The sequence below is a fragment of the Aplysia californica genome, unplaced genomic scaffold (assembly GCF_000002075.1).
Source record: "Aplysia californica isolate F4 #8 unplaced genomic scaffold, AplCal3.0 scaffold00062, whole genome shotgun sequence".
Lineage (NCBI taxonomy): Eukaryota > Metazoa > Mollusca > Gastropoda > Aplysiida > Aplysiidae > Aplysia > Aplysia californica.
The window spans coordinates 362,522-374,027 of record NW_004797332.1 but is presented as its reverse complement, the minus strand read 5'-3'; the positions used below and the strand labels follow the sequence as shown (position 1 = coordinate 374,027).

Here is an 11,506-nt window from a genome sequence, read left to right as displayed (position 1 = left end):
TTTTTGTACTTTAAGTGTCTGTAACATTGTATGTAATGTATATTTGTATTTGTTTTTAAATTTTGTATGTCAGCTCATCATGTACCATAGACATAAAGTTCATAAACAGTAAATTTTGTTCTACATCTTTTCTTTCCATTTGTTGTTCCTGTCTGTCTGACTGTTTTTTTCTGGCACTAAATGACCGCTGCTGTGTCGATGGGCTTCTCTTTCCTCAAACAAACTATTCGTCCACATGAACTACAGCCCACTGGACCCACCCCAGCCTCGGAGATCATCTTCCAGAAAGCGTTCCAGTACGCCATCACTGTGCTAAGCATTGCCTGTCCCTGTGCCCTCGGACTGGCCACTCCCACAGCGGTCATGGTGGGCACGGGGGTCGGAGCTGTCAATGGAATCCTCATCAAGGGAGGAGAACCACTGGAGCTCACACATAAGGTAGAAATAAGAAATATCCATCAATGAATGCCATGCCAAATTGTCGGAGGGGGCGATGTCCATCCAGCACACAAGGTTCTTAACTTGCTTTAGTCATTGTGAGCTTAATAATGAATCTGCAGCCATGATACTTCACCACAGATTCATTCAAATGCTGTCCTTCATTATGAGTTGTGTAGTCAAATTACTATTTTCAAAGCCTATAAAAGATATTTTAGATTACTGTCAGTGATTTTATTGTAGCCTGACTTGAGGAAATTACATGGGAGAAACTAGATGTGTTTCAGCCACATTGAACTCTTGTGATGCTTTTTTTTTGCTGATTTGAACAGGAAAAAGTTAGACAGTAGTCATCAGGACTAAGATTTGATCTCTTCTTAATATTGTTTTCTGAGCTGCTGGTTCAGGATAATTATGTACTGTTAACAGTGGCCTTAGTCAAAGGGAAAGATACGAACAGTCAAGCCTAGTTCTTGAGGATTACCATAAATATCATTATTATTATTGAGGGCAAAGAAAGCTGTCCTCATCTTTTCTGTGCGAATTTGGATGTTTTAGTATTTTCCCCATAAATTAGATTCTACTTGAACACAAAAACTCAAACCTAGTTGAGTATATCGATTGAATAGCCTTTTCCCTACTTTCTTTCTTTCACTGTGATGTGTCTGTGTGTCTGTCTTACTGTCTTGCTCTTTTCCTGCACTAAACTACTGCCAGTGTTCGACATCAATTGTCCTTTGTTACTCAAGCTCTTTCCCTTCACTACGCTACCATTGTTGTATTAAAGTGCTGATCTTTGCGCAAATAATCTTCAAAATGTTTCATGTGTGGCTGAAGTGTGGTTTGCTCCTTTTTTCCCTTCAAGCATCTGTGATCTATCGTCTTTACCTCTCCTCCTTCTTTTGTTGCTTTCTAGTAATACCTCTAATTTTCAACACTTGAATGACGTATTTGTGTTTCAAGATCTGTAAAACTTTAACTAAAACTAAAACTCAAATTATTGTTTCATCAGCTTCAAACCGTCGTATTTGACAAAACTGGAACAGTGACACACGGCGTACCGCGAGTCTCACGAGTGTCCATGTTTGTCAGGGACTCCACCTGCTCCTTCATCAAGTTCCTGGCTATTGCTGGCACCGCTGAGACGAGCAGCGAGCATCCTATTGCCTCGGCCATCCTCAAATATGTCAAAGAGGTAATTTTCTTCCAATCATTATTTGGCATTACATTACAAGAGAGAGAAAAGGTAGCATTGTTGCGCCAAATTTTTTGGACTTTTTGTATATACTCACTTATAATATGTGCAATTTTTTTCAAAAGTGAAATGGAAAAGTGTACCCTGCATTATACATGTGACATCCTACCAGGATCAGGCCAAACAAAGGGCAAGTAATTCCTAATAGGATTTTTACAAGTCAAATCTATCATTACGCAACAACATATTTTATGTCTAGTATTTCGCTCATGTTGAGCCCCTTCCAGTATGTCAGAAATTCACCCTGTATTACAGGTGCAAATTATAAAAATTGACGGATTTTGGAGTCAAAAGTATTGTAGCTGTATTTAAACATAAGGTTTTGTTATAGAGTAGTATATACAGTAGGCTATGTTTCTTTCCTTTCATTTTTTGATCAACAGAGCTAAAATTTTATCAGTACCATTAGTGGAAATTGGGGAAAGATTTATCGGCTTTTTTTAGATGGCACCTGTACAGACAGAACAAAAAGTTGTTTGCTTGTTAGTGTAAGACTCATGCTTGTTTATATATTTCAGTACAACACAGTATATTGTCATTGAGTGGGACAAGGTGCATTATAAGTATTTTTACGATTTTCTTCATTTTGTCTTCTTAGTTTATATGTTTAGGGTGTCGGCCTAACCCCATGGGTTTATTTTTGTGAATGTCAATCAAATGTTTACAGGCAATAAAACCCCAGCATTACTCTTTTATTCCCTCACTAAATGTTCTCAGACTCTCGGTGCTGAGAGCATGGGCAAAGTGTCCGAGTTCTCTGCCGTCCCAGGCTGTGGCATCAAGTGCAAGGTGTCACACATTGAAGGCTTACTCTCTCGCACCGACTCGAACGCCGTCAACAGCCGCAAGAACAGGGCCGGCAGTCAGACCATCAGGACAGACAATCTGGTCTATGGAGAGCAGGACTCGGGAACCAACTTTGGTAAGGTTATATTTGTAATTTGTGTGTGTGTGTGGGGTTGGGGGGGGAGGGGAGGGGGGTGGGGGTTTTCCTTTTATTTTACAGGGGGATTGTTTTGGTTTTTTGTGTAGGGGGGGGGGGGGGGGTGTTGTTTGTTGTTTTGTTAGCTCAACTTTATTTATCAGAAAGGTTTGGAAAATGGAGTAGCACAAGACGGTTTGCAGTGTGCACTTAGCTGAAAAGTAATTATACTATGAAAAATTTAGTTATATATTTCCCACTTGCTCATGAAGCCTGGAAGTTGGACATTTACTGTTCAGATGTTGACATGTGAATGTGAAGTGATTGAAATTCACCTAGACAGCCACCAACTGTTGAGGAGAAAAGTGGTTGTCTTGAGACATGTGGACATCTTGGACAGTGTCAGCATTATATTTTTTTAATCAAGGGGGAAAGTGGGAAGATGCCGTTTGTACAGGTGATTGACTTGGACAGGTAGCTGTTGGAGCAAGTTCAATTAAGTACCTTTCATGTGATGAGGAGGAGTGCTGGTGCTTTGCATAGGAGAAGTGATAAAGAAGAGATATTAATGAAAGTTTATTTTACTTATTTCTGCCTTGACAATCTTGACTTTGCTTTTTTTGTTTTTTTTCCCCCCCAGATATGCCAATTGGTGCCGCGGCTAGTGAGAGTTATGAAGTGTTGATTGGGAATCGTGAGTGGATGAATCGAAATGGGCTGATCGTCACCAACACTATGGATGATGTAATGACAGAGCATGAGATGCAGGGCCATACAGCCGTTCTGTGTGCTGTTGACGGTTTGTGCGGCTTTTTTCTTTCATTCTTAGAATTATTCGGGATTTTTAGTGGCAACTTGTTGCTCGTATCATATTGACTTGTATGATGCAGCTCAGTGACCTTCACTTCATTCTTATATTGAATTTGGGGGTATAACAGGTGAAGTGTCACTTTTCTCCCCCTTGGAAATCGTTGAATCTGTTACTTTATGATTCAATTTGCACGGTATGGAAGTTGGACTTCTCAGCCACAGTATTGTGAGCCCTCCCTCTAGGAGTTCAAAATAAAACTTTCTTTTCAGGATTGATTGTTATGTACGTCCAGTGTGCTTCTTTTTTTATGCATTCTCTCCTTTCGAGAACTTTTTTTTAAGCTCTTTAATATGATATAAGAATTGTCTCTGAACTTTTTTTGTAAAGACTTAGGTGTACACCATGCGAGCAAATGAATGTTAAGGTGTTTTCTGTTTCCTTCTTGTTGATGATTGTGAGATTCAGTATAAGGTTTTATATTGTTCCTTTGTTAGTTGGTGTGGGGTTTTTATTTGTTATTGTGTGAGTTTTTAGACTGTTGAAATCAATAGATGGGACCTATTGACCAACTTAAATTGTGGGGATTTCCTATTGGTTAGTGTGTCATTGTTATCTATTTGGACTCAGCCTTTGTTTTTTACGGTTATAATATAAATCTACAAAACTCTAGCAAATCTTTTCTATCTGTAATCAGACAATATTTATTGCATGGATCATTAATTTCTTTTCAGTTTTGGGTTGTTTTTGGCAGATAGCTTTGATAAGGGCGGAGTAACAGGGAAGTTTCTGATGGTGTAAAGTTGGATGACTAGACAGGCTGTGTATAAATGTGAAACAACCTGTCATATACTAATTAAAATCGCATCTGTTATTATTTCTGTGCTCTAGGTAACGTTGTGGGCATGCTTGCTGTGGCTGACACAGTCAAGTCTGAGGCTCACTTGGCTGTTCATGAACTACGCAAGATGGGCCTAGAGGTCATCCTCCTCACAGGGGACAATCAGAAGACAGCCAGGGCTATTGCCAAGCAGGTTGGTCACTGTTTGAACTTCTGAAAAGCTTTTCCATTCTTAATCAGAGTTGAAGCTCTGCTCTGTGCTTTCTGCGCACACTTTTAAACCAGTGCTTGTCAACTTTTGTATAACCAGCGCCCACTTTTGCCACTTTAAAATGTAAAATGTACTTGTAATCAGGGCAGTTGAGTGAATGAAACCTGTCACCTGTAAGCAGGGCAGTTGAGTAAATGAAACTTGTCACCTGTAAGCAGGGCAGTTGAGTAAATGAAACCTGTCACCTGTAAGCAGGGCAGTTGAGTAAATGAAACCTGTCACTACCCAGATGGTCCCTTCCAAAGTTACCAAATCAGAGGCAATATTGCCCAGGTTTTAAACTATTGCACATTTAAAATGTGGTGTTCAAAACTGATTAAACTGTTTACTCATGAATTCCATCACCTGCAGGTGGGCATCAGCAAAGTCTTCGCAGAGGTGCTGCCCTCCCACAAAGTGAAGAAGATCAAGCATCTCCAGGCCATGGGCCTCAAGGTGGCAATGGTGGGTGACGGGGTCAACGACTCGCCGGCCCTGGCTCAGGCGGACGTGGGAATCGCCATCGGCACGGGAACAGATGTGGCCGTGGAGGCAGCAGACATCGTCCTCATCAAGGTTCTGAGTTCTTTCAAATGTGTTTGCGATCTTATGTCGTCTTTTGAAATATTAATTGGAAATGTTAATGCAAATGTTTATGTACGTGCAGTAAGTTTTGGGTGATTTTGTTTTGTTTTTTGGTTGGTTTTTTGGTTTTAAAATATTTTTTTGCAACTTTTTTGTATTGCTAAAACAAATTTTTCATGAATGACTTTGAGCCTAATCTGGTCTGATCTGACCATATTTAATTTATTAATTTTTTCCAAAACTGTATTTTTAGTACTCTTGATTTCTCTGCATCGAAGGGCTCACCGCTGAAGTGTCACAAGAAATTCAGTACTATTATATTGTGTCTATAAATGTTTTGTCAAAATACCAAGTGAGCTAAATTGAGCTTACAATGTAAAACTGAACTAAAAAAGAACCTATTTTGAATATATAAATTGTCCTTATTATTATGTAGCTCAGCTGTCTAGGCTGTACTCAGGCACTCTTTGTTTTTATTTTGTACTCATTGTTCTCTTTGTTTTTATTTTATGTTTTCCTCACCAGAATGACTTGTTGGACGTATATGCCGCGATTAAATTGTCAAAGAAAACGGTGAGGCGGATACAGCTCAACTTTCTGTCTGCATGCATCTACAACATCCTGGGGATACCCATTGCTGCAGGTAAGGGACTTGACCCTTTCTTTGACCCCATGAGGTCCTGACACTGATTGAACTAGTTCCCCTGGGTTCCTGATTCACGAGCTTATACGGACGGTTGAGTTCACGGTATTGGTGGAACATTGATATGTCAGGCATTTGGGGTACAAAGATCGAGGGCCCAGACCGAAATATTGGTCTTTCGGGTTCAAAGAGTTAAAATACATCACTTATCAAAAGTGCCTACGTTTATAAGTCTGTGTATAAAATCATTACTTAAGTGATTATTATACGTGTTCTTACATTTAAGTAGAGTCAATAGCTCCGAGTGGTGCAATTTTTTTTTTTCTCTTTGATCTGAGAAAACAGTTGATTTTAAAAAAAATCTGGACTGTTGTGACATTAACTTATTGATTGTGTGATTGCATTGTTGACTGTTTTGTTTAAGACTCGGCTATACACCTCTATGAAAAGCGAGGATTGAAGAAATCTTACAATGAGCAGGCGATTTGATCTTTTGAAAGTGTTGGCTTCAACAGCTTTAGAAGCTCAAGTAGAGTGTCTATTCTGTTGGTTATAGTCCTGTGTATCCCTTGCCTGCCCATTGGTAGTTTGAAGTTGTACCATTGGGGTCAATGACATTTTTTTCAAGTCTATGGAAACATTTTAGGTTCTTGACATTTTTAGGTTTTATTCTGCTTTTGCGTAACTCTTTGTAGAGAAGAGTGGCTATGATTTACTTCATAAAGTGATGTTCAGGAAGGATGCTGTCAAAATTGGCAGTAACAAGTGAGTCTTTTCCCCACTTTGATTACTTTGTTGGTTCAATCCATCAGGTGTTTTCACGCCCCTGGGAATCTCGCTCCGGCCCTGGATGGCTTCAGCTGCCATGGCAATGTCTTCAGTGTCAGTGGTCAGTGCGTCGCTGCTTCTGAGAACGTAAGTTTACTTTGTCAGATGTGTCTTTTGTGCAGATGTCACATTATTTCTCATTTCTCTTTTGAAAATGCACGATGTGACTGTTAATAAGCTTAAAATTTTTCTGTATCCATTTTTTCAGCGCTTTCAGTGCTCGTTTGAGCTATCTATACATGTGTGTGTGCAGCTTCTTTGTGAAGTGAGCTTGGTGTCTTGTGTTGAGATGGATGATAAAGATTGATAATAGATATTTTTTGTCTGGGTAATGAAATTATGAGAAGTGAAAAATATTCTTCTTGATGTAGAAGTTTGAAACACTGACGTCTTAAATAAAATATCCCTGTAGAATAGTCTAAGCGTGGAAGATAAAGATTTGAGACTGTCAAAACACCATAGTGACCAGTCCTATAATAATAGCTCATCGGTCAATGTCTAATAATGAACAATACATCTGCAGAGAAAATTATATCTGAACTCTTTGAGCCCTGACCCCCTGATGCTACCGTGCCTCTCTGCCTGAGCTTTAAAGAGATATACTATTAACATTCATGTGATCGTCTAAATCACATTCCATATCCCACTCATGGTAGTCCTCATCATTACTAGCATCTAATTCAGAAAGATCTTCAAATTGGTCAGTAACATCCTGTGTAGTAAACAAGGTTTCTTGTGCGTGTTTTGTCCCAGGTGGGCTGGTTTGGGGATATGGTCTTGCTCACCACGTACCCATGGCTGGCCATATGGGCAGTTTTACGTGCCACAGGTATACTGGTGGCAAGGGCTCAAAGGGTTAAGAGTATTAGAAGAAATAGGGATCAAGATGACTTGTGTCTTCTGCTATAGTCCATGAAACTGAGTCTGGCAGTGAAGAGTTTGTCACATTATTAACATTTAAAAGCTTCATTTGCACATGTGGATGTGCACAGCTTGCTGGCTTCTCTTCTGGCATCAGCATTTCCAGTTCTCTAATTCATGAAACCTCAGGTGATTTGCTACCTTCTGTGTTTGCTTTCCCCAACTCGGTCTGTCAGGAGCTTGGCTCTTTTATTATGTCAAAGGGACAGCCTTAATCTTGAACCAAATCAAGTGTTGGAGAAGGAGATGAAGAGTTTAAGAGAATTTTCCAGTTTATTACAAGTTTGACCTTAGTTTTCCATTCCTTCAACCTGTGCCCTTTCAGAAATGAATGATAGTCCAGTGTACTTTTTGAAACGGCAAGATTTTTTTTTTCCATATAAAGAAACCTTATTGACCAAGATCATACCTTACTTTTTGAAGCAGCTCAAGTTCTCATCATTCGCAAATAAAATGGAATTGGCAGAATCTCTATTTGTATTTGGTGCTTTTCTGAACCCTTTCCCTGATTTTTTTTTAGTTCTGCAAAAAGTATAGCAATCTACAATTTAAATAAATAAAAAAAACTGACAGAGATTTATATGCAATAGATGAGGTATGATCATGCAATATTGCTAGCTTTTGTCTTGTGTGTGTACTTGTCTATGCAAAATGCAAGATGTCTTTGAATTCTAACTTTGTCTTCACATTCACACTCAAGGTCAAGGATAAAGGTAGCTGTTTGACTAATCTTGAATAGAAATCTTAGCTCAGGTCTCATTTAGTGGTTTAGCTATCCCTGGGGGATATCGCATTCGTTGCTTCAGCTTGCTGTAGAAAATTAGGGTGATTTATCATTGATTGTAAAATGTATGAACAAGGGTACCTCGACTATCAGATGATCCGAACCATGGCACTTTGCGCTGATACTAAACTTTCACTTTTAGCAAACTCATTCACACAGACATTACTGAATTGGATAAGACCTTTTGTTCATTTGGCCCAATCAAAAGTTATTCAGCAAGCTGAAAAATATGTGTATGACAAAGCTTCTATGTCATCCCTTGCTCATACCCCTTTCCTGTCTTCCTGTCTCTACTTCCTACGACTCCCTCTTTCTGTCTCTCAAAGTATCACATCCACTTGTCTTTCTATGCATCTCCCACATCCCAAGTCTGTCTGTTACTTTTGAAAGTATTGTTTTCAGCATTCATTGTGTGTGGTTATAGAAAGGGGATTTATTTACACCAGTGCTTTTGTGTTTTATTTGCATAGTCCTCAACATATGATTTCACTTTTTCTGAGTGTTATATTCCTGCCTAGACATGCTGATTTCTTTAATTTCTTTCAAAATGAAGTTGAAAGGTCAGTGTAGGTAATCCTTTCTTTGTCCACAAATTTAGAAAAGGGAATTTTTGGAGAGATGTACATAGACAGTTGGGTACTTGCCTCTCATACGATCATTCATTGTTGTTTTATGCCTTGCTAAGTATCATCTGTCATTTTTTCTCTGGTTATGGTAAAATTTGTCAATTCCTTGTTGTCTGCTTCCAGCTATTTTGACAGCAACAAGCATTTTTTTCCCAGATTATCTCTCTCCGCCTCTCTCTGTGGTCTCTGTTTAATGTTGGTTGTTGCTGAAATTTCTTAAATGGTAACTTTTTTTTACATGGTTAATACTTGAAAATATTTTTCTTTCTACTAAATATGGGTTTTTAACAAAATATACAGAGGAGATGATAAAAAAAAGCACAAATGGTAGAACATTGCTGAATTGTTGTGTGGAAAGGTTTTTTTAGTTTTCTTTAAAATTTTGTTCATGGCAATAGAAAAAGCTTTTTAGGGATGAAGGCTTTGAAGAAAGTTTTTGATTGCTGTGTTTCCCGTGAAATGTTGCTTGTTTGTCTTCTGTCTTCATGTTGCCCTGTTGGGTTTTGTTCATGTACATGAAGACCAGGTTTTGGTTTAGTACAGCTTATTCCAGTCTTTTCTTTTGACCCAGACTTGATCATTTTGTTTCATGGTTAAAAGTTTTAATTTAGGTACAACATACAAAGTATTGGGCTTTTTCTATTTTCAGTTATTTTCGTGTGTATTATTATATCTAAATTGACTAACATATAGAGTAGACTCAGAAGCAGTGTGGTTCTTCAGAGAAAATACTATGGTAATAATTTTGGCTTTTTATGGAACAAAATGAACCTAACCTGTTTGAAATAATTAACTCTGTTAGTATGCGAGGGATTCCACAATTTTACTGACCCAGACATAGATGGTGTGTATCCTGTATTGTTACACTAGAGCTGAAGAAAAATCTAGCCTAAAGACTTTGTTTTTGTTAGTTTATTAAAATTATCGTACATTGTTAAGTCATTTTTAACGCTAGCTGTGGCCAAAAATATTTAATGAAGAAAGTGTTTCTGCAACAATTGTATTTCAAGCTTTGTCCTAGATGGACATCGTTGATAACTTTTTTTAAACAGGATTATTTCAAAGTAAAACTGAAAATTTATACTTTAAAATAAGGTTTAAATTACAGTGAGCTATTTCATATTTTGTCTAAGAAGGACATTATCATGTATTAGATCAACAGATGCCCAGAACAAACAAGATGTTTTCTTTCATCAGCTTCTTACCATGAACTGATTCACAAGGTTTTCTTGAGTCAGGTTATGCTTTGGCTAGCATTTTCATGATACTGGTGGCCAAACACTGCATCGCCACATGAGAATGTTTATATACGGTAAACCCAATACACATACATACCACACATCACTGATAACTTACGAAAGATAATGTCTATTTCAAAGGAAAGTTGAAAATTTATGCTGTCAAACCAGATTTATGAGTCCACGAGCTTTGATTCTGCCCAGGGAAATTATTGTTGCCATGATCCTGATGAGAAATGAACAATGTGAAAACAACAGCTTTCTTATATACTTACATTAATCACAGTTTATAACAAGTAGCATTTAACATGCTCTGAGCACTATCTATTCAGTACGCAATGTTTTTACTGATAAAAGAAAACTGTTTATTGGTTTTACTGCCCTCCCCCCCAACCCCATTTCTGTGCAGTCATGATTTCTTTAAAAAATTTCTACTCTAAGAAAAAACAACCCACAAATAGGAAAAAAATATAAATTATGTCACGACGCGGTGGAATCAGGCGCTCGTCAATTTTTGCGAATGTGGAGTTATTGGTATAATCTGAAAGCTGATTTATTTTCCTCGTTTTCAATTATATAAATATCCATCTATCTTGAATAGAACTCAAGATATTTGCGATTGAAGGAAGCCTGGTTTCAGTGGTGAAATTAGCGATAAAATGGCTGCCAAAGTTTGGTAGATCCAATAACTAAAGAGTCTTTGAAAACTGAAAAAGGACGTTTTTTGTGCTTTTATTCAATGTGTTTCAGTAAAATTCACATGGAAATGTGTCTTGATATGGACATAGAAGAGGTTGAGCCAAAAAACAAACAAAAAATTTTTTTAATGTCCAAACTGGCGGAAAAATGCCTGTTTCTCCAATTCCTGTACTTTGACAAGCGCCTGATTTCACCACGCTGCCTCACAATTAATTTTTTTTAAAAACACCTTCCAATTTAAGTGGAGAGAGAAGACACAGAAATGTTGACCCGTTTCTTCCAGTCACACACAGTTTGACCGTGACACTGTCAATATATTTGATTAAAGCTTGTGATTGCTAATTCTTTTCTATTTTTGGTTTCAGCTTCCGAAAACCCAAAAAAGAAGATCTACTTACCCAGGAATACTACAACCGCTACTATCAGGACCAAGATACCGACGATATCTCGATGCACAGAGGGGACGACTGGGAAACTTCGCGGCCGACAGCGAGAGCGCACAGCGGGAACTCCCGATGGAGCTGGCTCAAAGTCACGTCGACGTCGCACCCGCCCACCCCCGACCAGCGCAGTCTCCTGGACAATGTGGACGAGGCGGAGATTGAGATGACGTCGGTAGCCTAGAGAGATTTTATGTGATATAGTGTGTGTGGGTGTGTGTGTGTGTG

At 38.4% G+C, this 11,506-nt stretch overlaps 1 protein-coding gene across 4 annotated transcripts in view; it reads left to right on the top strand.

The window, feature by feature from the left end:
- LOC101858252 (copper-transporting ATPase 1) overlaps window positions 1–11,506 on the top strand; it is a 48,137-nt gene that overhangs the window by 32,740 nt on the left and 3,891 nt on the right. For 3 of the 4 annotated variants that reach the window (XM_005093345.3, XM_005093346.3, XM_035968485.1), the window contains exons 12-20: window positions 247–438; window positions 1,451–1,633; window positions 2,411–2,615; window positions 3,256–3,414; window positions 4,315–4,457; window positions 4,887–5,090; window positions 5,625–5,742; window positions 6,555–6,657; window positions 11,204–11,500. In XM_005093345.3, the coding sequence (XP_005093402.1) occupies window positions 247–438; window positions 1,451–1,633; window positions 2,411–2,615; window positions 3,256–3,414; window positions 4,315–4,457; window positions 4,887–5,090; window positions 5,625–5,742; window positions 6,555–6,657; window positions 11,204–11,462 (1,566 nt within the window). In that variant the 3' untranslated portion in view covers window positions 11,463–11,500. Of the gene's footprint in view, window positions 1–246; window positions 439–1,450; window positions 1,634–2,410; window positions 2,616–3,255; window positions 3,415–4,314; window positions 4,458–4,886; window positions 5,091–5,624; window positions 5,743–6,554; window positions 6,658–11,203; window positions 11,501–11,506 lie in introns of those variants that run through there. The other variant, XM_035968484.1, reaches the window with a different exon arrangement.